The 25,774-nt window shown below is 37.9% G+C and overlaps 1 protein-coding gene across 4 annotated transcripts in view; it reads right to left on the bottom strand.

Moving 5' to 3' along the window:
- Positions 1-25,774, bottom strand: part of DIAPH3 (diaphanous related formin 3) — a 488,058-nt gene that overhangs the window by 401,802 nt on the left and 60,482 nt on the right. For 3 of the 4 annotated variants that reach the window (XM_021697835.2, XM_021697836.2, XM_021697838.2), the window contains one exon: positions 17,843-17,947. The exons of the other annotated variant lie outside the window; for it this stretch is intronic. In XM_021697835.2, coding sequence (XP_021553510.2) covers positions 17,843-17,947 — 105 coding nt within the window. The remainder of the gene's footprint in view (positions 1-17,842; positions 17,948-25,774) is intronic. 4 annotated transcript variants of the gene reach the window in all.

The following is a 25,774-nucleotide window of genomic DNA, read 5'->3' as shown; positions in this document are numbered from 1 at the left end:
CAAGTTTGCAGAGAAGCCATCGAGTTTTCTTTTCAGTGGGTAGAGAACACACAGACCACTGACTCACTCACATATACACATATGTACCCACACACCGTCTTTAAATACGAACTTGTTGTTTCACCTGCTTCTATTTTTTTTCTAATCAGCTAACTTTCCAAATCATATCTAACGCACTCATTTTAATGGCTGTATCATCCACCACTGCATGAATAGGCTATAAATTCATCACTTTTCCAGTGATGGGTATTTTGGTTGTTTAAGTTTCTTGGCATTCTACACAGTGCTGCAAGGACCCACTTCGTACATACATCTTTATACTTTCAAAATAGTGGGGTTTGTTAGATCACTAGGGTATACCAGTTTTGTTTTGTTTTTTAATATTGCCAAATTATACTCCAATAAGGTTGCATTGCTATATATTTCTACTCCCTGTCAGCAGTACTGTTTAGCTTTTCTTTTTTGACAGATGAAAAATGCTTTCCATGCCTATTTTAATTTACATATTGAGATTGAAGGTCTCTTCAAATAACCATTCACCATTTATGTTTCTTCTTGGGTAAACTGCCTATTCATATTAAGTGAAATTTTTCCTATTGGGTTATTCATCTTTTTCCTAATGATTTGTAGGTATTCTTTACCCAGTAGTGATACGTAGCAAATACTTTACTCCATTTTTTTTCTTTTCTTCTAAATTTTTATATTTACTCCCTTTCTCTCCCCATCACCACCCATATAGAAGTTTTTAGTTGTTATATTAACAAACATACCCAATCTTCTCCCTCACAATTTCTGGAATTTAACACACTTAAAAATATTCACCTCAAGATTATTTTACCTCAGAATAGTCTACATTTCACATCACTTACCCAACACAGTAAGGAAGAGTTCTTTTAAAAGACTAGTATCACAAATTTCAATCTTAAAGTTCCTCCCCTTCCTCAGTGTGACCCTCACACAGACTAGGAAATAGTGATGAACAGAGCTGTGGGTCTTCACTATTTTCCTAATTAGTTCTTCAACTCCATTATCCCTACTCATCAGGTTTTCTCCAACACCTTCAGGGCTGAGGGGAGTGGGGAGGAAAGAGGTAAGATGGAGAAAACTGTTGCCATCAGCTATCAGTCATACTCCAGTGTCCCTGTCCTCTGGTTGTGGCTGATAAGCAGCCCAGGAGGCAGCATTTGCATATGTGGGTTACTCAGAGACTCAGTTTGCTGAGACTTCTAAGTCTGCCCTACATAGACTCTGTTGGGGTCATTGCAGGTGGTCCCCTTAGATAAAACGCTTAAGATATCGCAAACCTAGCTACCTTCTGAGAGGTCCATATCCAGTCAATGTTTTGGTGCAAGTCTAACTTGTTCCAACAGCAGGTCTACTTTTTTCTTATTGCTTTGCCACCACAGCAGCTCACACAGCGTCATGCCTTTAGAGTCCACCATTTGCAAATAGAGTCAGTTTCCAATCCTCATGTCCCCAAATTGAAAGGGATACAGTCAACCTCTGAGAGGTTTTCTCAAAGGGCCATTCATTTGGCTTTATTCCCTCAAAGAGTTGCATAATGCCATAGTACCCTGACACCACTCTCTCCAAAGAAAGCCTCTCTTGATAGACCTTCCATTTTTTAAAGTAATTGTGAACCTATTCTCATATAGCCTAGAATTGAGTGGCAAGTTAACAGTAGCATGATTACTCTCACAATCTCTTCTCATGGCCACAGTGATCTGGCAAGTCAATCTCTGGACTTCCACCAAAACTCTGACACAACAGAAAAAGTCACATTTAACATTTCTGCTATAGAAACTTTAGTTTTACTGTTTTAATGCCTTTTTAGGCATTTTTTAAATAAAAACCACTTTTATTATTAAGCTGGTTCCTTGGGTTGGTAGTTTTTTTTTTTTTTTTCCTTCTTTAGGTCTTATACTTTCTAAGTTTTCTACAATAATGCATCCTTTTTGAAATAAGAAAAAATAACTTAAAATTGCTGTTTTAAATACCTTGCTTTAGTGCATTCCCATTAGTCACATTCTTAACTTAGATTTTGTTAATTTTAAATAAGCATTAAACAAAAGTAATTACTTAAAGCCATTCCATTTATTCATTTATTTATTATGCATTAAAATGGCATTTGAATTCTGATCATATCTTACAAGAAAAGCATTCCTTCTCCAGAACGTTTAATGTAAAAAGTACTTAGAAATCATCTATCTATTTTCACCGGAGAACAAAGCAATAAAATAGTAAGAAATTCTTCCATATTGGTCGTAGACCATCTCATTAAGTGATACTTTATCTTTTTAAGTTGTATCTTTGATTTTAATAATTTTAAATTTGAACATCTGAATAAATGAATGATACTTGCAATGTTACTTGATTACTAAACAAGTTGATCTTAGAATTTCTAATCACTTTAGTCACTGAAACACTCTAGGTCCCAAGAAACTCTCAAAAATACAGGGGGAAATATATAAAAATCATGAGTATGAATCTTAAATATGCATTGAGAAAAATAAAATGAAAACACCAACTCTGGTCACATTCTATTCTAACAGAAATGAGCCTCAGGGGAGATGTATTTTGCCAACTCTAAGACACCCACAAAACTTAAGTTACAATTAACTTCAGATAATGAAACTCAGAAAAATTTATCAAATATGAGCCTATTAAAATGTCTCAAGAGATTACACATGTGCACCAAGATCAAGTATGACCTCAAGATAAAATGCATTCTTTTACCATGAAAAAAAAATATGACCTTAGCAATTTCAGGGTCCTCTAACATAGGAGGAAGCAGTCTGCTTGGCTACCTAGAGACATGCCCGGAATTCTGCAGAGTTCCACTGAGACTTTCCAGGAAAGGGAGTACCAGGCACACTAACACAAATACCTACTTTGCACTCCATCGGGTATTCTCTGCCTTCATGGAGCTTCTAGTCTATTCAGCGGGTAACTATATGAAGTAGGAGGACAGTTAAGGTAGGAAAAGCATACAGTGCTATGGGTATACACCCCGTTATCTTCACAGCATACCATCCAACAAACCAAGTAAGTAATTCTCTATCATTTGGCTTCCTATATAGACTACCCTACAAAGAGATAAGGAAACAATTTCCTCCTTAATGATATTTCTAAGTCATTAAAGTGGCATTTGCATTCTTATACGGTCTATTAGCTTAGATCATATACCTGTTCACAAAATGCATACTAAGTCTTACAATGTTGACCAATCAAGTTTGTAAGCCTTCAAGATCCGTCACACGTGGGCAATTACAAATTCACAAAGATAAGATTGTCTGAAAGGGATCTATCTTGTCCAGGTGACACCTGACCTCGATGTCATTTTTCTCCAGGTATAACATATGAAGGCTAAGTGAGGGCACATCATATCTTATCCCTGAAACACTAACCCAGTAGGCATAAAAGGTGGCAAAGTGGAGGGCACAACAGCAAATTCAAATGAGTCTTCATATGTGGCTAAATGGAGGAGGAGAGCTGGTTCATGGTACCACAGAGAAACCGGTAGAGGCAACAATAAGAAAGGGTTGATGTGGGCAAGAAGGAAGTCAGTGTGAACTTCAGAGAACTGCAATGGCTACTACAGGTGCGTGCATGCTCCCAGAACATTCCTGAATGGACAGGATTGATTTAGAAAAAATAAGATGGGTAATTTAAAATTAAGACCTTTAAATTTGGGGGGGCAGGAGTATAATATTTAGAAGAGATAAAAAATTTAACATTTCTTTCATCTTAAAAAGGGCATCAAGCCCAGAAAATCTTATAGTTCTTAAAAACAGCAAGTCGCCAAGTAATTTGTAGATTGTGTAAAAATATTTAAGATGATAAAGGGCATATTTATCATCAATCTGGCATAGCTAAAATGTGTTCATAACAAAAAAGAAACCAAACATTTGTGAAGGAGAAAAAATTCTCAAATGAAATCATTTCCATCTTAATATCTTCAATTCATGTCACACACTTGAGATAAAATATTAATACATTAGTTTATACATAAAATGAATAGAATACAAAATACTAATACAGTAGACATATTTATAATAAGCCAATATTTATTGGCATAATCAACTTTTTTTAATTGATGTGGTAAGTGATCAAGAATTTTTAGAGACTGTTAACCTATAATAGAGGAGTTAAGCCAGAAGCTTCTGCTATCCATCTAGATATACCATGGAAAAAAACCTGCATGAATGAAGCCAAGACATAGTAAAACAGAGCTAACAGACGTAGGAAGACTAAGTCCCTAGGTCATTTGAGAACCTTGATCTAGGCCTGTCTGAAGCCAATAGCTTCTCAGATGCATGAGCCAATAGGTTTTTGTTTTTCTTCGAGTCCATTTGAGCTGAGACCATTATTTCTAAACAGAGGGTAGAACAATTAAGTAGGGGAAAAATAAAATTATGGAATAGATTTTTATGACCCCATTGGAGAGAGAAAGGGAAGAAAAAAAATCCACTCAAGTGTGACTTCCTTAAGGTACTGGATATAGATGACCAGTATCAAGCTTTCTATTATTCTGTAATTTACAGTGACAGGTGCCCAAAGCATGCTGTAACCCTACATAGTAACTACACATAGTTACTCCTATGAATTGAATTCTGTGACTACCCAGAGTTGATTTTTTGTACCCCAAATTGTTAATGAGCTGGGATACCTGTTCTAGTTAATAGAATGAAAGGTAAGTTGTTTCTGTGATAAATTACCTTAATGCTTAGAAAAGACAAGATTAGGATGAGTGCTTTAAAAAAAAACAAAAACTTATTTTCAAATTAGGTAGAGGCAAGATAACTGACAAGATCATACTGTAAAAAATCAATTTGAACTTAGACTACTAATGATGTACTATATGTTAGCTAATTGAAATTAAAAAAAAAAGTATACATCCTTGGTCAAATTAAAACACACAGGGGATCACAGATGATGCTTCATGGGTATGCCTTATGCGGGGGAAAACCAAAGTAGGCGCAACTCCTACTCAAAGAAAAGGACTTGGCCCTATATCCAAAGACTGACATCTGAATATGTACGTTCATTTAAGTAGAAACAAAAATAATTTTTATGATGCCTGGTTTTAATAATTTATTCAACTTTATTCCATTGTGAAGCCAATGTAAGAACACTTCAGCTGTAGCATATATTTACCCGGTGCCATTTGATACTTTAAACTTTGATGACTTGAACTTATGTAATCATCGCCCTACTTCCCATCCTATATGTTCCAACACAAACGCTCCTAAAATTTTATTAATAAGTCATGTCTTAAAGAAGGATAATGAATTTTCTCAAATCACAAAGCTAAAAGTAACAAAGCAGGATTCTGAACTCCAAAAGACATAGTCTGCCATGATGAGTAAAATAAGCTTTTATGAAACATTGTAGAACACAAATTTAATAATTCATATCTTCTGGAAAAGATAGAAGTAGTCTTTGTTCCTATTTCCAGTCATTAACATTACTATACTTCAAGTAATATTTCAGCAATTTTCTTAGTATTTAAAAACAGTATCTAAATACAGTTACCATTTTTGTATTTTACTACTGTATATATAATAAAGTCCTAATGTCCATAACATTTTACAATGTGTTACAGAAATTGATGAGTTTAATTACTTAATGTGCATGGATCAATTTGAAATAAATTGAAAATGAACACACCATACACTCTACTTAATCTTGTTAGTCTTGTTTCAGAATTCACTTTCTAACTTGCAATCCAGTAGGCTATATTTTAAAATAGACGATTTGTTTTACGTCTCAGCAGTTTAAAGCCAAAGCAACTAGAGGGAGGTAGAGTTCTAGCGTCACAAAGTGTGACCTCAAGGGGAAGAAAGGTCCCAGGCTTTCATTTTCTAAGCCAATGCCCTTGGATTGTTATACTTTTTTTCCCCCTTAAAAATGGGGAGGAGAGATTCTACTTCTCTATAATTTTTAAATGAATTACAGGCACAAAGAGTAGACAAATTGGTAGACAAATGAAATAACAAAGGAAATAATCATTCAAAGTCACTTCTGGTTGGTTAAGAATGGCAGGGAACTATACAGTTAAGAGGAGTGACACGTTTTCATTAGTAATACATTTTCGAAGTAATACAGGTATCTGCAAAAGGGGTCACACAGTACTTTTCACATCACCGAACCATTTTAAAATCCAAGGTGAAATAAACTCTCAGATGCCTATGAACTCCATTTACATGGAGTACATCACTGTAATTTTTAAAAATGCATTCATATTCAAATCTGAGAAACAGGATTCTGAGCTCATCAGGCCTGCTTAATTGCACCAACATCTGCAATCAATTTAAATTCTTTAAGATGGTCTTTCACAGTGCTTGAAGTGATTTCATGCTGTGATAGATTTAACACACTCACTAATTTATAGACACACACAAGCAGATGAGACCTATTTTTCCAGGGGTGGGGTAAAGTACTGAAGGGCAGTCTGAATTTTCCCAGTATCAATGGGATATAAAAAAGGACGCATTCTGCATAACTTATTGAAATTATATGAGAAGATGATAGCACTGCATAAACATAATATAGAAATTAAAACTAAAACTAGTGTTTTATTTCAATCTATTTGGAGGTCATGGACCATTAAGAGATCTGATGAAAGTTTACGGGTGGAATAAACAGCAGAACCCAGAGCTACCAGGTAAGGTTACACAGAGAAATGTCATTCCTTAGTTGATCATCATATTCCACCCTGAGTCAAGGAGGGTGGGGGTAAGCAAGAAGAAGAAACGCTGATAATCCAGAATTGTTTTTTAACCAAAGACCTACATTGGCATTAAATCAAGAATATGAAACTCAATCAGCAAACTGGAGGACTTGGGCAGACGGCAGCAGCAGGACAGTTTCTGAAACTCACTGGATTCCCACAGAAAACAACAGCTAAAGGGCAAAACCACAAACCTAACAATACTGAGCAACAACTTATCTCTGTGATCCTCCAAATACAAGCAGTAGGAGACAAACCACTCATGACCACAAAATCTACACAGCATCAACATCTGTGTGGGAAGAAACAGAGAATGCAAGAAGATGCCAGATGAACATGGAAACACCCAAGGCCCAAAATAGTCATTAGAAGCCTCAGTAGGTTAATGAGGATAGCAGCTCCAACTAGATGGAGTTTGGCCCATTCCAACTGTGGGTGAGCACAAGTGGCAAAAAGCATCTAAGGAGACCCAAGTGGCCTGTGTCCCGGGAACTCCCAGCCCTGAGCTGCCCGGGCTCCCTTGTAGGGGAGCCCCCCCCCGCAAAGACAGAAAGTGCTGACGATGAAATCAAAGTTGAGCAGAACATTCCTGCAGAAGACAAACAGTCGCCCCGAAAACTAAACCGTAGAACATGGCAAAGTAACTTACAATTTCAAACTGTGCAAAGAGACATTGAGACAATATACAAGCCATAGGGGAAAAAAATTAAAACAGAATTCAAAAGCCTCAGAAATGAGGCGAGAACCTGAAATGGGGGATGGGGAAATAAGAAAATCACTTCAGAAGTAAAAACTAAACTAGAAGGAATAAGAAAATATAGAAAATAAGAAGGATTTGGGACAAAGAGCATATTGAGGATACACAAAAATCTAATATACAGATAAAAGGATCTCTGAAGAAGAGCCCAATGCAGGACAACAGAACACTTTCATGAAAATTAAGAAAAAAATTTTTAAAAGACTTAAAAAGTACATTGGCGCCAGCCAAGCTACTCATGCTGTTTGACAAAGTCCAAGTATGGGGGACGATCCTGAAAACAGGAGACTCCACAGCTGGCTCCTGCTATTCTCTTTCATTTTGTTTATGGCAATCTTTATAATTGTGGGAATAGTTCTGGGGTTTCATGATAAAGTGACTACTCATCTTAGTTACGCCTATCTAAGCAATCATAATGAAACTAATTCCACGAGGCCCCCCAGGCGCCTCAGAAGCGGCAAGATTCTAAGAAAGGAACAGCTCAGGCTGTTCCACAGTTCACTATATTTCCTGCGCTATAGAACAAAATAGCAAGACGGTCACGCTCTGTCTAGCACCTTTCTCTTTGCGTATTGTTTTTTAGTTTTAGCGGAAGTCAATAAGCGGAAATCAATAAAGGTCATGTTAATCATTACAAAGGAAAAATAAAAGAAGGCTATGTCTGTAATCAAAAAAATGATCTAAGATAATCTCAATCAATTGTGAAAAAACATAATCACATGTTACGAAAGTATGGAAAAACAAAAAAATCCTAACATATAAATAAAGTTCCTCCAAGGCTGTCAGGAGGAGATGCTTGCATCCTGACCCTGTGTCTGTCTCCTCATTCGCCAACGCCGTCCTTTCCTACGAGAGACCCACCCCAGCTGGAGCTGGACTCTGGCAGTACATAATGAAAGTATGCGGTTTATCAGATAATCCCAACTCAGACATCTAGATAAAAAGAGCCAGTAACCCCTAAGGGATAAAAATTCATTACCAGCAGGGGCACCTGGATGGTTCCGTCAATTAAGCATCTGCCTTTGGCTCAGGTCATGATCCCAGGGTCCTGGGATCGAGTCCCACATCAGGCTCCCTGCTCATTGGGCAGCCTGCTTCTCCCTCTCCTGCTCTCCCTGATTGTGCTCGCTTGCAATCTGTCAAATAAATAAATAAAATCTTAAAAAATTAGTTACCAGAACTTTTGACCAGAATACTGTCATGCTTTATGCCAGAAGGATATATTTAAGATCCTTTAAAAAAAAAAAAAAAAAAAAAAAGACAAAAAAAACAGGGGAAAAAAACCCTACATGAACCAAAAATTTTATATCCACTCAAACTGACTAAACAATAGAAGGCATATACAGTTATCAGTATGCAATACTCCGGAAATGCCCTTCCCGGGAGCCCTGCAGAGGAATCCACTACAGAACAAACTTAGACAAACGTCCAGAGAAATATCAGCTTAAGGACTGGTGGAGAGCCTTAAAACAGTTACTCAGAAATAAAGAGGCGGGGGGGGGGGGGGGGGGAGAAAAAAAAATATTCAAAAAAAAGGGGGGGGGGGGGGGGGGGGGGAGGCCTAAATTCAGTTACTCATAGAAGGGAAGGCTACAGGAGGACTAGAAAGAACCAGAAAGTGTAACAGCTCTACACTCAATGTAGACAGAGTCCAACAACAGCACATGGAGACCACATATGCCAAAGAATACTTTTTTGAATATATCCACACCATGTTCTTCATTTGCTAGCTCTCCACTGAAGAGGCCCGGAACCAGTGATTAATCCACCAGCAATAAGCATCCTTATACCCAGACTGTTCTTGAAATACCATTTCCCACTGAAGGAAAGGATGGATTCCAGGCATAGTGTGAGAGAAGAACCTTGATCATCATATCTTACCAGACAGGAATGAAACACTCTGAAACTCCTAGGGTCATGCCAAAATGCCTAGGAGCCAACTGGTCAAAAATGAGACAATCTGAGCTTCACTAAGAATAGTAATTATAATGCATAAATTATAATGATCATATCTTAATATTAAAAATAACTGGTTACCTTCTGAAGTTGAGAGGAAACCAATTCAGTATAGTGAAAACTGGAAAGGAAAAGAATCAAGCATTTATCCTAAATTTGGATTTTGGATATTCTTGGATATTTGGATTTTGGAAATACTGAGATACTCAAATACTCAAATACTGAGTATTTGAGAGGTAATGTCTCTTTGCGTATTCCAAATAAGAATATGCAGTGGGAAGAAGTCTCTTCAACAAATGGTGTTGAGAAAACTGGCTTACACCATCTCCAAAGATAAATTCAAAATGGATTAAGGACCTAAATGTGAGACCTGAAACTATAAATATCCTAGAACAGAGCACAGACAGTAATTTCTCTGACGTCAGACACAGCAACTTTTCTCTAGATAGGTCTCCTGGAACAAGGCAAACAAAAGCAAAAATAACTTATTGGGAGTACATCAAAATAAAAAGCTTCGCACAGCAAAGGAAACAATCAACACAATGAAAAGACAAACCCTATCTGATAAAGGGTTGGTATCCAAAAGGGAACTTATGTAACACCCCAAAAACAAATGATCCCATTAAAAAATGGGCAGAAGACATGAATAACTGAAACAAGTCATAAAAAAATAGCATATAATTTCACTCATAGGTAGAATTTAAAAAACACAACAAATGAGCAAAGAAAAAAAGAGAGACAAACCAAGAAACAGACTCTTAACTATAGAGAACTGATGGTTACCAGAGGAGATTGGTGGGGGGACGGGTGAAACAGGTGATGGGGATTAAGGAGGGCACTTGTGACAGGCACGAGGTGTTGTACGGAAGTGTTGAATCACTGTACTTTATACCTGAAATTAATACAACACTATATTTTAACTATATTGGAATTAAACCTAAGACTGAAAAAAAAAAAAAGTATTCCAACTAATAAATGGAAATGAAATTATAGAATTTTCTCTATAAACCAGACATGAAGAACCTCCTGCCAACAAAACATAATACTTCCTATGGTCTTGCCAAAGGGATCAAATCGGAGTCTGATCAAGCTTCTGGATCTAGCTGCCATTTTACAGGAAATGAAACAAACAGGATTATGCAATCAGCAAAATCCAGACTGTCCTCGACAAAATAAATAGATGGGGCTCCTGAAGATTAGAGAAAAACAAAAAAAAAGAAATTTTAAAGACATTCCAAATTTTTAAACAGAAACATGAATTATGGTGTCTGGTGATGTACTTTTGGGTAATTAAACTATAAAGAAACTCAAGGAAGTGACTCCTATAAAAGTCAAGGTAGTGATTAGGAGTAATTAAAAAAAAAGGGGGGTTTCTAGGATGGTTGGCAAGGTTCCATTTATTGACCTGGGTGGTGTTTCCCTTATGATAATTCATTAAGCTACGTATTTGTTTTTGGTGTTTTCTAGAACTAATTTATAATAAAAAGGTCTTGGAGAAAAAAAAAAAAAGCCTGGTTTCTAGGTCTAGCTGCAGAACATGGGGATGTCACTCCCTAGGCCTTTACACATTCGCCAAATGCAGAGGTGCCCTGAGATATATTTCAGACCTACTGTAAATAAACTACACAAAGGTCTACTAAATGAGTATAATGAAGCCATTCTTTACAAAAAACCATGCCAGAAAATGACTTAACTCAGAGAGTAATAGAACAGCTTTCCCCAAGGAGGGAAACCCCCCCCCCCAAAAAAATCTAGCATTACAAGAACAATCAACAATCTAGTCATCTAAATTTACTTTTGGACTATTTCTTCCAAATGAATCCCAAGGATAGAGTTCCAGTTTACCTGGTCTATCCCTGGAAGGCTTTCTGATATTGAAAGGATTTGAAATAGTTCTGTATTACATTGAAGGTAAGAAGATATATCAGCCCTATTTTCTTCGAAGTGGGGAGAAAACATTATACTGCACCAGTTAGGAAATGGTAATGTCAGGGAAGCATGAAATTAGGAATTAATTAATTAGGAATTTTTGTACATCAAGATGATTAACCTATGAAGGATTTAAGTATGTATAGAATGTATTCTACCTAAGCCCAAACTAAATTGAGGGTTTTAAGTTTACAGCCACCAACTAGGAAGACAAATCAGTCCACTGAAGCTTTTAAGCCAGGCTTACTCTTTTCCTCCTTACTAATACTGACCTATCAGGCATCTTTTCCCAAAACAGACCAGTTCTTCCATCTGTTATAGTAGATAGAAGAGGGGAAGGTTAAGTGGCCAAACGTCAGGATTTCTTAGCTACAGTACACGCCCCTGGAACACCCATTCTGACCTAATGCACATGCAAACTAGCCTTAAACACTAAGTGGCTTAATTTGTAAATACGCTCTATGCTTTGCTTTTAAATTCTATCAACTCCTAGTCTTTTGCTGAACACGAGTTCAACAACCTGTCCTATATAGGCAGAAATGGAAATTAAAGTGCCAGTTAGATTATTAAGACATCTAGTGATGATGCTCATCTTGTACAGCCCAGGAGAGTTTTCACCGTTGATTATACATTAGAATCACCAAGAGAGCTTCACAAAGTATGGGTGCCTGGGTCCTACCTGCAGGAATTCCGACTTGTTAAATGGTAGGGCTCAGACACGGAGTTTTGTTTTGTTTTGTTTTGTTTTTAAGTTCTCCAGAAGATTCTAATGGGTATCAAGGTTGAGAGCCATTGTTCCTGTCTACTCTCGTTCCCCCTTCATTTCATGAATTACCTGTCCCCTTCACTCACTGAAAGGCAACCATAGATACATAGCATTTTTTTCATTTTCACATACTCCTTCAGAACGGTTTCTTCTTTCAATCGGTTCATTCCACAGGGCTATTTGCTCATCACTTTCCTCTCCATCAAGTCACATGCCTCTTCTTTCTGGCACTTCCAAAGTTTTTACCACTTTTGCAGCTATCAGTCATAAGTTTAATTACACTTGCAAAATCTAAAAAGCATGAGCAGAGCAAATTATCTCAGACCAACAACTCAGTGAAAAAGATAAAAACACCTCAGATGATCTCCAATGCCACAACTGGTATAAGCATCAAGGACCACATCAGGTTCTAAAATTCTAGGTTTTACCAGTAAATAACATTATTTCTTTATCTGGTGAGTCTTTTAAAAAATTGCTTAATCGGAGAAAGACATGTATCATATGATCTCACTGATATGAGGAATTCTTAATCTCAGGAAACAAACTGAAGGTTGCTGGAGTGGGGGGTGGGGTGGGAAGGATGGGGTGACTGGGTGATAGACACTGGGGAGGGTATGTGCTCTGGTAAGCACTGTGAATTGTGTAAGACTGTTGAATCACAGACCTGTACCCCTGAAACAAATAATACATGTTAAAAAAAAAAAAAATAGTAGGAAGGGAAAACTGAAGGGGGGGAAATCGGTGGGGGAGACGAACCATGAGAGACTATGGGCTCTGAGAAACAAACTGAGAGTTCTAGAGGGGGGTGGGGGGGATGGGTTAGCCTGGTGATGGGTATTAAAGAGTGCACGTTTTGCATGGAGCACTGGGTGTTATACGCAAACAATGAATCATGGAACACTACATCAAAAAAAAAAGGTATCTTTAAAGTGTTGTTTTTCTTAGATTTCATTTGCAAGTAAGAGTGTGCGTGCCAGCGGGGGGGCGGGGGGGGTGCAGAGGGAAAAGCAGACTCCCCCATGCTGAGCAAGGAGCCCGATGCGGGGCTTGATCCCAGGACCCTGAGATCATGACCTGAGCTGAAGGCAACGCCTAACCAACTGAGCCACCTAGGTGCCCCTAAGGTTTTTAAAAGACCAAAAATATACAATTCTAATTTGAACCTATTATAAGGAAAAAAAAAAAAAAAAAAAAAGACAACTGGTTTCTTCATGTTCATCTCCTGCCTAAGCCAGAACACAACGCAGTAATAGCAGGAGCATGTTACCCACCACTGGTGCCAGCCTGAAACAACTCCCAGTGAAGCCGGATGAATCTGAGCTGTTGGAAGATCAGTTTAATTGCACATAAATAAAACCTGTCCTATAGAGGCAGAAACGGAAATTAAAGTGCCAGTTAGATTATTAAGAAATACTCCTAACCAGAAATTGGTTCATTGCCCTGGGGCTCTGATACTTCCTCCTAGTCAGCAAGCAAGACCTGGAGACAGACCGACAAAATACCGTAAGCAAGGGCATTGTTGATAAATAGGTAAGCGTCTAATACCCAGTACCAGCCACAAATTTTTACTAAGGTTTTATGTTACAAGTGTGCTTAGATCAAATCCCTAACCTGAAATAGAAGCCAAAAAATAATCCATGTTAACTTTAACTAGCAAGAATGTATAAAACTGTCTCGTTCAGCTAAGTTTCCAGTGGTTAAAATATAAACCTTTTAATAACGATAAAAAGTGAGACAACAAGAACTTGATTTATGCGTATCTGACAATGTTTTCCAAAATTAACAGATGAAAATGAACACCCCCCCCCCAAAAAATAAGACTCTGAAAGGTATGAAAATGCCCCCACTAATAAAACAATTTTAACAAATCAGGGCTAAAAGAAATGAGCTTTAGGTTTTCTACCTAGGGAAAAATATACAAATCTGAACATCATTAGTATTTTCCCAAAACAATGCTTTCCTGATCAGGATATGCCTAGATGGACGACACTGGACAAAACCACGTCCTCCATACTCGAACATCATGCCCTACTGGGCTAGGACAAGAGGTACCTGGTAACACCTTTCAAAATACACTATATATACACACGTGTACACATACACATGAGAACCTACAATCCTACATTTACAAACTCCATGTAGACTCATTTTATCACATTGTTTAAAAAGCTTGTTAAACTTTCTATGTGCCTTTTAAAGTTCTGTTCTAATATTTGGTATTTATTTCTTACTTAAGAAGTCTAAGCAAGAACTACAGAAATACTTAAGGGTTGAAGGACTATAGTCCAACACTAACCAAACTTCTCCAATAATGCCTCAGAGGAGCCTTGCAGTCAGTTGTCTGTGGTTTCCAATGACTAGGAAAGACAAAAGCTGAACACAAAGTCCACGGAAGCTAGCAGACCTCCAGGAGCATCTGAGGCAAGAAATGGCAACTTGGCCTTGTAGTACCCACTCTCGTCTACGCGGAGTATACTTGATGAGGGGAATAATTTCCAGAGTGAATTAGAAAGAGACCCCCTGCATAGGAAAAAGGCTATCGGGAGGCTATCAGGAGGGCCCAGCCAGATGTGCACAACAGCAAAGCAAAATCCCAACCTCAAGTAGCTTAAATAAGAATATGCATCACCTCACGTGATGAAAGAATCTGGAGGCAGGACTGTACAAGGCCAGAGCAGCAGCTCTAAGAAGTCATGTGCCAAGCATCCCACACCCTCACAACCATGTCAAGTAACAGGAAAAAAAAAAAGCGGTCTTCTGCTCTGGATCTTTTTATGAGGGAGGGAAACCTTCCTCAGAAGCCTCCAGCAGACAGTACCGGCTAAACCTGGATCACATACCCATGCCGTAGGAAGTTGGAAAAATGTGACTCTGGCATTTGCAGCCTCTAAAATAAGGCTCTTGGCTTTAAAAAAAAAAAAAAGTTAATCTTTTCTAACAACAACAACAAAAAAAAATCAGCATTACTATTGGGCTACCTAAACAAACAACATCTTAGAAATAACCTAGCTTGATTGATGATTTGTTATTTTTCCTCCCTATTCCAAAAACCCAGCTTAGCTACTTTAGGGCTGGTTTGAGGGTTAGTATTTCTAAAGCATTTTCAAATTACCACCTACAGGCATCAGTGCTAATTTCAAAAATATTAATGCTTCCCCACAAGAGAATCTCAAAGCAAAGTCTAAGGCTAAATTTATAACAAAAGTTTATCTGACACAGACACCCCCATGCTCTCTAGAACAACCCATCTATGAATTTTGATGGTTTTTCCTCAGAGCAGCTTTTTTTGTACTCATTAACCTCAATACACTGGTATGACAAAGTCTGCATCTAAGAGTTAATGTGTTTCTACTTCCACAGCAAAAATAGATGACTGGTCAGCTTGAACTTTCTACAATGTTAACCATCTGCCAAATTATTCAGCACCCTCCTAGGAAAAGCCATGATCCTCCACACACTAATTAAGTGAGTGAATGCTTTAATCATACTTTAGATAACTAATCTATTTCAATCCTGATAATCTAATTATCTAATTCTAGTAAATAAATTCCAACCTCAGTCCAAAACGATTAGAGGATTAAAGCTTAAAATCAGTGAATGCAAACTGAAATAGATCCACTCTAATGAAGTTCAAAGCAGTTTGTTCTATTAAAAAGTCTGTTTATTATCTGAAATTCAAGAATTAAAATGCACTATTATGCCAACATTTTCTAAACCAGTTCTAACTAATGTAGTATCTCTTGTAATTTTATTCAGTGAATTCATGCTCATTGGGATTTGAAATCTCTAACAGGGGAGTCATCCCTGATTACTCCATGCAACAGTTACATCACAGGGAGGGGGTAGGGAAACAGGTAAAATAGATAAAGGGGATTAAGAGTACACTTACCAGTGATGAACACTGAGTAATGTTGAGAACTAGTGAATCCTATTGTACATCTGAAACTAATGTAACACTGCATGTTAACAATACTTCACTAAAAAAGGAAAACAATTATACCGTCTCCACACCCCCTATGTTTTTTCCACATCACATTTCACCTATCATGTATGTTTGTGTGTTTCTGTTACGTGTGTCCTATGTTGCTCCATAAGCCACAATGATTGACCGTCTTGGTGCTCCAACTCCATTGCCTGTAACATTGCCCGATATACAGACACTGAATAAATGTGATATAGACTCACTAAGGGTCAATATTTATCTTCAAAAATATAAGTCAATGTTCATCAGTAATTACGGTGTAAAAATTTCAACAGCAAGAACAAACAAATCACAAAGAAAAAATAATTGCTAACAACCACCACTGCTACCACAAGAGGCAGCCACCAGTTAGAAAACCTGTTCTGTTCCCCTCATGAAATAAACAAATTAGTTTTAGTATTTTATTTTCTTGAGAGAGAGAGCACAAGCCAGGAGCCGGGGAGGGGGGCGGAGAAGCAGGCTCCCTGCCGAGCAGGGAGCCCATGGGACTCGATCCCAGGACCCCAGGATCATGACCTGAGCCAAAGGCAGACACTTAACCAACTGAGCCAGCCAGGCGCTCCATAAACAAATTCTAACAACAAGCCTAGAATATAAATATTAGTCACATCTTAGGAATGAGGACGTTGAGAATCACAGAGGTAAAATAAGATGCTCAATATCAAAGGGATAAGTTGATCCACAACACAAGCACTCGGACTCTTAAGTCCCTAATGCTCATTTGTGATATCCAGGGAGCATTAGGGTCAAAAAGCAATAGCAGAAAAGCCCATCTACATAAGGAGCGAGAAAAAGTACAGTACTCAGTGACTTCTAAAACTCAACATCAAACTGCCTAACATGAGGCATATTTAAAAATTAAACATCACTTGAGTCTGTCTTCCAAAAGAAAAGCCTCCAAGTCACTGACTGGTCTAGTAGATAAATGGAGCTTAAGTATAAGTAACTTACATTTTCGTACATTTCGGTCTTTAAAGTATCCAGTGAAAACTGCAGTGTATTAGTTGTTTTTCTCCAACCCAATTCTATTTTAAATTCATTTTCTACTGTCTTTCTGATTGCTTCTTCATTAGCTCCCATTTTGTAGATTTCATCCAGTCCATCAGTTCAATTTCTATAGGACTGGTCAAGTTCATCTGTTGTCCCATGAAATAAATGTAATTGATTCTGTGTGCCAGTCATGGTTTCTTAGACATTTACTCATTACTTCCACCCACATATTTCAGGTTTCTTTGGAAAACTGGCAGCCACGTGGAGTCCTAATGCTCCTTTCAACATCTACATTTATAATTTGTTAAGAGATCATTTTATCTGTAGGGAAACTCACAGTAAAGATAGGCCTCTCAGCCACTATTACGTGAACTGATTTAGGTAGAGTAAAATCAGTCTTACTTTTCTGTAATACCAATATTATCCCAATTTATAAGTGACATCAGAGATCAATAGCCATCTTAATTCACTAACAAGGAAAGAAGTCTTGGAGGAAACCAACCCAGTCCGTGTTCCTCATCAATGTCAGGGGCTAAAAAGCAAAAGTAGTTTTAGAAGGTATGAGAAATATTTTTAAATTAAATAAACATCCTATTTGTGGCCTTTATACGTTCAAAAGCCCTTTGATTCCAGTTGCCCAAAAACAAGCACTTCGTTAGACAAATGCATTGTTTTCCACGCTATCACACACAGTGCAGCAGTATTTTTCAACTTGACAGTTTTACTTACTGTCTTGGAAGCAGTATTAATGTACTGCAACACCATTTCTTTTTTGATGCTGAAGTCCTTTTCCCGCAATGGTGCCTTCTTATCTTCATTTAAATTCATATCTTCCTGGAAAACACAATTAAAAAGCCTCATTTTAGAATCTAAGTAGAGCAGCAATTCTACATACCCTAGGAACAGAAAAATCAATTTGTGACTAAAGCAGCATTAATTGTTTTGGAATGATTTACGTGTAGTTCTGCCTGGAGAAAAGAAAGACCAGGAGATACAGACAAAAACATGTTCTAGATCATTTTTTTTTTAAAGGTTTTATTCATTTATTTGAGAGAGAATGAGCTAGAGAGAGCATGAGAGGGGGGAGGGTCAGAGGGAGAAGCAGACTCCCTGCTGAGCAGGGAGCCCGATGTGGGACTCGATCCCGGGACTCCAGGATCATGACCTGAGCCGAAGGCAGTCGCTTAACCAACTGAGCCACCCAGGCGCCCCCTAGATCATTTTAACAGGTAAAACATTTACCAGAAAATCTTTTTAAATTCACAGTGGGCTAGTAAAATTACATTCTCACCACTACAGATAATTAGACACTTAGATTTCTACCTTTCATAAGGTCATCCAGATTCACAATTTAAATACACACAGACACACACAGACACACACACACACACACACCCCTACAGGTGTTTGTTTTTTTTTTTTTAAACCAACAGCTGTACCTGAAGCTATCTTGCACTATTTCTGAAAGAGCTGCTCCATGTATCATAAAAATTAAAAGGTAAATAAGCCAACCACTTTCCAGATGGTGTAGCTACAAGCTCCTATGATCAAATACCTGATATAGATCCTAGCAAAAGGCAAAGCATTCTATAGTTGTCTCTTCTCTACCCGTATCAAAAATATCCTTTAGCTACTTATTCTGTGTTCTATATCACCTAAAAGTTGCACTCATAAAAAGAGGTACCACCCAAAAATCTAACATTGCTCAACAGCACCAATCAAAATAAAGGTTTAAGTAACCTAGATCCTGCTACAGGTCTCATTCTAACTAAAAATACAAGTCAAGAATATCCACTTAAATGTGGAAATTGCTACCAGTTAAGTTGCTTTATTTAGAGGCTCCTCTGGCAAAGGAAAAGGAGCCTACAGGGGAGACAAAAATGACTGAAGGGCAGCTCAAATGGATTTCCTCAAATATTAGCCCTTGGTCATTTGTGATATGCAATATAACACACCTGAATGTATACCAACTCCACAGCTACTCAGAAACAGGTGTATAAAAATCAGAACTTTGGATCACCTGTGGAGCCCAGCAGGTTACATTTATTCTAAGTTTTATAAGAGTGCTACAATTCATAAGACACTGTAGTTTATGCCTTTAGCGGACTCAGTTTTTGACTACTAATCCCTTCAAGCACTTAAAAGTCAAAATTTCCTTCATTTTACCTTGATATAAATATTTAAGATTTTAGAAGTTGTTCCACTTGATACTAATAAAAGGTAGTAATTAGTAATGTCACTCCTGGCTGTTCAGGTTAGAAATATCCTATTATGTGAATAATCGTTTTGTTACTCCCCCCCCTTTTTTTTTTTCTTTAAGCCAGGAACTCTCAATAGGCCTTACCACCACTTAGGATTTTAAAATTGTCTTGGGATATTTTGGTTGTCAATGACTGAGATGATGCTCCCAGCATTTATTAAGGTGTGCTAGGCATTCTTAATCCTACCCAATAAGAAACTGTCCTGTGTCCCACAGAGAGATGCACAAATCCTAAAAAAATAAAATTTAAAAAACTCCTAAGCCTTGACTAATTCAATAGAATTAAATGTAAAATGGAATTAAGATGTAAATTGTTACTGACTAAATACTTTGCATTGTGTGGTTTTAATACACATTGATTTTTCTAAGAATCCAACTACTCTGCAAGTTATAGTTACACTGGGCTTTTTGTTTTTGTTTTAAATAAGCTTTACCATCAATTCTGCTCTATTTTTTAATTTTGGGTACCCCAGGAAAACACTGGTGGTGGTATCTGAATCACCAGAATAGCACAGCTATGTCGACTGGCACCAAAGCTGTTGTACTCACATGAGGCAAAGATTCAAGAATGACTTTATTGTACTTTCCTGAGCAGTCATGGCCAACTGCTTATATTGAAATGTATATGGTTGTTCCATACAGTACAAGTAAGGCATTAAATGGATTTTTTAAATTATGAGTGTAGATAGCTTTTATTACCTATAAAGAATTTCACTAGAAAAAAGTAATGGGGGAAGTTACGGGGAAAGTAACGGAGTAGTTGTTCTAAAAAGGCAAGGGATGTAAGAGTACTGAGAACCTCTGTATTAAATTATTAACTGTATTTTTTTTCTGTCCAATGACCAAACATGACCCAGCCTCTTTAACCAGCAAATTAAAATATGTAGTAAATACAGAATATGAAAAAAACTAGAAAATCTGCTTTCTTTTTGGAAAGGGATATTCAAGATGACAGGAGCTCATACACAAAAGTGGCATATTTGGAATTAAGGAAGAAACCCAAAGTTCTCCCAACCTCCTTCCTCTGCCTTATCCCACCTCTCTTGTCTAAACACAGCACTCGCTCATGACAGTATCAGTTTAAAAGCAAAAAGGAAACAAGAAGAAAGGACACTAAGAAGTTTGGAATCAGCTACACAGTACCACGGACCCTTCTCATTACCCTTCTCATTACGCGTGTAACTCACACATGGTCATTCTCTATTGTTTAATTCCAGAGGAGCTAAGCTAAGCATCTCTGAAGGCTATCCAAGAAACTGGGGTGGGGGGAGGGGGGATCAGGAGGAGCCTAGCATCTTCATCTAATAACCCCTGCCTTAAGGGAAAATCTTCAACGTGAGAATTTGAGTATCACATCATCTAAACTCCATGAATTAAAGAACAGAAAATACAGGCTCACAGAAATCGGATGACTTTTCAGGGAGAGCTGGCTATTCGAAACTCAAGAAACTGGAGCCCAGATTCCCAGTAATTTCCAGGTAATTATAATAGATATGTCTCTTGAAAGTAAGTTATCAGTTTTTATGTTACTCAGTTTACATCTACTCAAAATGATCATATAGTATCTCTACTGTCTTAGGTCAGGTTCCCTAGAGGTAGAGTATAAGACAGGGATTCTAGTGCAGAAGACTAAGGGAGGGGATACACTCAGGAAAGGGAATGGGGGGAAAAAAAAAAAAAGACAAGACAGAGCAGGGGAAAGAGACACTGGAAAATGTTGCCCCAGCTAGAGTACTACTTCAGCCTGAATTGCACTGCTACCAGTACTACCTAGAGGGAGAGGGCAGTTGGACACCTCCAAATCAGTCAGCCAATTAGCTACCGGATCCTAGTTCCCAGAGGCCAAATCTCCGGATAGGGCAGCTGTGAGCCACCAGAAACCAATACCTATCACCTGGGGTTTGCATGCACCAGCCTGGTAAAGGGGGTCTTGCAGGGGCACCAACAGCACCCACTATACCTTTTGAAAATAACTTACTGTATAAAAAGGTTTATTTCTAAGCGGAACTGAATAATACAGAAACTCATATATATGGCCTCAACAAGCAATACAAACCACTGTATTAACCAATTCTTCCATTCAAACATAGGTTGGGACATCTACTACACTGCATAGGTACAAAATGATACTGCAGGTACAGATTTTAAGAAAACCCTGAAATGTGGTTTACTTCAATGTATCAATGTGCTGAGATATTTGTATGTAATTCATTAAAAATTGTAAATCAAAGACTGAACAGGAAATACATAAAAATGTAATTGCAAAAGACAAGATGAGTAATTTGAGGCTAATACTTAGTGGATAGGAGATAGTTTTCCCACTTACAGATATTTATTAGTTGGCTATTTAGCTGAATAGATCTCAAAAATACTTAAGCAGTCATCAAATCAAAACTGTGAAGAGTATTGTGATTAACGTTCTATTAATATCTTAATATACATTATAAAGTAACTCATTTATAGTGCTACCTTCATATACATGTTGAAACAGTTTTGCCTGGGGAAACCGGGAGTTGCAACATCAAGAACTAATTTTCCTTTAGTTAATTACTTTCTAATTAAAAACTATACCTTAATTGAACCACTGTGCTATTTTACTACGCGAATCTGACTGGAACTAAGGATAGATTTTAGAAGCAGAAAAAGTACTGCAGGAAAGAAACCTTAATTGAGGGGCACTCTACAAAATAAGGATTCTTCTCAAGTATCAAGGTCATGAAAGATAAGGTAATGTCACTGATCGGAGACTAAGGATACATGTTAATCTGAACTCAAGGTGTGATCCTGGATTGGATCCTAGAAGAGAAAAAGCATGAGTTAGAAAAACTGGCAAAACCTCAGTAATTTAGTATTGTACCACTGTTAATGTCCCAGTTTTAATGAATGCATTCAAGTTACAGAGGATGTTGACATTTGAGGAAATTGGGTGAAGGGTATCCAAGAATTGTCAGTGCTCTTTTCGCAACCCTTCTATAAATCTAAGATTGTTTCAAAATCAAATTTTTGTAAGACTAAATTGAAATATTCATAAAATTTCTGCCATAAAATTAAGTTAATGAAAAAGGAACATTCCTCATTCTTAGAAATTTTTTTAATTTGTTCATTTAATTTTGTGCATTTGTTGTGTATTTGGCTACATAAATACAGACTTGACAGAGGGGAAGGAAGTAAAGAAAACCACTATCAAAACAAATCCGAGGCTACTAAGAGAGTTAAGACCCAGGTATCAGAATTCCATTCCAAATCTAAAGGTCAGGCAACCTTTGGAATTCTCTCCAAACCAAATCCAAGTTGCTCACATTTCTTCCCATCTTCATCCCAAACCTGCTCTATAAACCATCCTCATTCTTCCCATAATTCTTCCTACATATTTTCACAAAGATTTAGTATTCCTGTCATCTTAAATAACAGTTAAGTTCTTGGGCCAGGCACGGTGCTAAACATTTATAAGTACTTTCTTTAATCATCACTAATAACCCACTAGAGGTATGTACTAGCCTCTTTTCATTGAGGAGAAAACGGAGGCTTAGGGAAATTTTCAGTTGACCATAGTTCTATGGCTGAAATTTGAACTCTGTTCTATCTTAACTCTTCATTCTTATTCCCATAGTACTTATCTCCATCATCTAAAATCCCATTATCCTTTGGGGCTAATACTATCAGACTTCTCACTTACATCACCAGCACCTTGTGTTGACTCCTCTCCCATCCCATGCCTTGCCATCCAGTCTTTAGCCTCCCCACCACCACCAGCAGTCTTTACTTCCCCTTTTCTCAACCACAGCCTTCATGACCATACCTAGACCTTTTCATCATCTAAAAACTGTTCCACCTCAAGTATCATCATAATCCCCACGACCCTATTCTGACCTCCATTATCTCTTCACTTGTCCTATTCCCAGACCACCATGGTCTTGACCTCAATAAAACTTCCAGTTTCTTGATCCCCACCATTTTCTCCCAAAGCAGGTTAATTCCATGATCCATCACTTCCTACCTTTATGGAAAAGCCAACTAGTTTTTCCTTCACACAGTCCCTAAGGTACTTATTTCAAACTTGCCCTTCCCCCAAGAACTATGAAACTACCACTTTTACCTATCATTTTCAGTAAGCAAATTACAAGTTCCTCTGTGAAAAGAAAGCTTTCAATTTCCCATTTCCTGTATTACCGATTTATTTGCACACTAATCTTTCTGTATCAATTCTTACATTCATCCAGAGATAATTCCATTCATTTATGCTCTGGATCCTCGTTCCTCTCACCTCCCGAAAGGGCACTGCATATCAATGATCCTTTTTCAATCCTGTCTCACTAAATTGTTCTCAGTTGGTTGGGTCTCAATATATAAACATGTTGATCCTTAATGGATTAAAATTAAAAGGAAAAAGAACCTCGCTCAACCCTAGCTCTCCTTTATATATGGCTTCCTTCATTCTCCTTCACAGTAACTTTTAAAAGACCTTTTTTTGAGACCACAGTGGATTTCCTTTCAGGTGTTTGTGAAATAAGACCTAACAAAAGTTCCCAAGCAGAATTTGCTAACTCTATTCTGGGACAAACCATGAGATGAAGGTAACTTTCTGAAGGATGAAGTTGGAGCTAGAGAGAATACTCACATCCCTAGCTGAGAACAGTGAAGGAAACAAGGTCCAGCCCCAGAGAGAGATTCTTCGGGCAGTAGTACTGACGCAGGTCAATACGGCCAAGCTGAAATCCAGGACACTTTCAGGAAGCATGAGCAGAACCACCCACAAACTCCGTGACCTGGAACAAGGGTGGCATCTGGGGGAGGAGTGAACAGAGCAGAGATCCTCCAGACCTCCCTCAAACTGCATCTGTTTCTGTGATGCACTGTGTCTACCCAGAGGAATGAGGGATACACCTTTTTCTAAATTGCATGCGGACACCCTAGGTGTCAATAGCAGCCCTGATCTGGAAACCAGGTCCACGGAACATAGTAAGTCAGCAGCTTTTAAGCTACTGCAAAGGATTCTGCCTGTGTGCTGGATGGGTCATTAGTTCCCACCAACAAGCAAGTCACACACCTTGACTCCATCCCAGACTGATAAAATACTGGTAAAAATAAATATTTTCTACATTTTCTTGGCAAAACTGAAGGGGGGGGGGCAGATACAATCTTAATACTCCTGCACATACATGCCACTAGTTAGAGCACTAAGGAGCAATCAAGCAAAGAATGGCAAGCAGAATGGACATGTTTCCCACCAAGTTACAAACATTAGCCTCACTATTTTCTTTTCTTTTTTTTTTTTTTTAAAGATTTTATTTATTTGACAGAGAGAGAGACAGCGAGAGCAGGAACACAAGCAGGGGGAGTGGGAGAGGGAGAAGCAGGCTTCCCGCTGAGCAGGGAGCCCGATGTGGGACTCGATCCCGGGACCCCGGGATCATGACCTGAGCCGAAGGCAGACGCTTAACGACTGAGCCACCCAGGCGCCCTAGCCTCACTATTTTCATTCACGGATGTGGATTTTACAAGACAGCATGCTCATTAAATTTACATACATCAAGTTGAGTGGGATAGTTAACACCATGGAGAGTCAGATTAAATTTAAAATGATTGACTATTTGGAGATTTAAGCGAATCTGTACAGGCAGCAAGCTGAAGATGGTCAGGTGTGAGGTAATTCACCCAGAGAGGAAAAACTCTCCAGACAGGCAGAGGCATGCCAGTTAGAAAATATATGTGCAAAGACAGGATGGTCTTAGATCCAAACATCCAAGTGGATCAAGAAGCATAATATCAGAAGGGAAAAACTGGAAGCACAGCAATATCAAAACCAAACATTAAGTCCTACATAAAAGTAATCCTCTCATTTCAATAGTGTAGTAAGGCTTCTGTTTCACGGGTTAAAAACCAAGAGAATTGTTCTTGGAAACAGTCTCTGTTGTGCTCACATTTTTTATCACTACAGCAGAAAATTGGTTAAGCATTTTAAGAGGTCCACAAGATCCCCTAATTAGTTCTCTTGAGACTTCAGAGCCCACCAAACTATAAACACAATTTTACCCATATTTCCTCTTAAAGTGTTCCCTGTTCTTAACCACATTGGAATTCATCTTCCATACCACGTGTCAAAAGGTCCTGCTAATGTTTATCCCTACACTAAGGCAGTATTTACCACATGAATGGTTTAGTGCCAAATAAAGTGAAAGATTTCGTGATCTCATTCCAGATCATTACATACGCTCAAAGAGTGCCCACTAACTGAATCTATCTAGTTCCACAATTTGTTTCATTAAGTCAGGTTTACATAAAATTAGAAAAAATTAGAAAATTAGGAAACCTTTAAGAGATAAATGCGCCTTGGGAAAAAACTCAGAATTAACTTTATTACTACTTTATATTTAACATGTCCATAAATATGCTAATGCTAC

Source organism: Neomonachus schauinslandi, chromosome 3, assembly GCF_002201575.2.
Source record: "Neomonachus schauinslandi chromosome 3, ASM220157v2, whole genome shotgun sequence".
Taxonomy (NCBI): Eukaryota; Metazoa; Chordata; class Mammalia; order Carnivora; family Phocidae; genus Neomonachus; species Neomonachus schauinslandi.
This window is presented reverse-complemented; position numbering and strand designations above follow the sequence as displayed.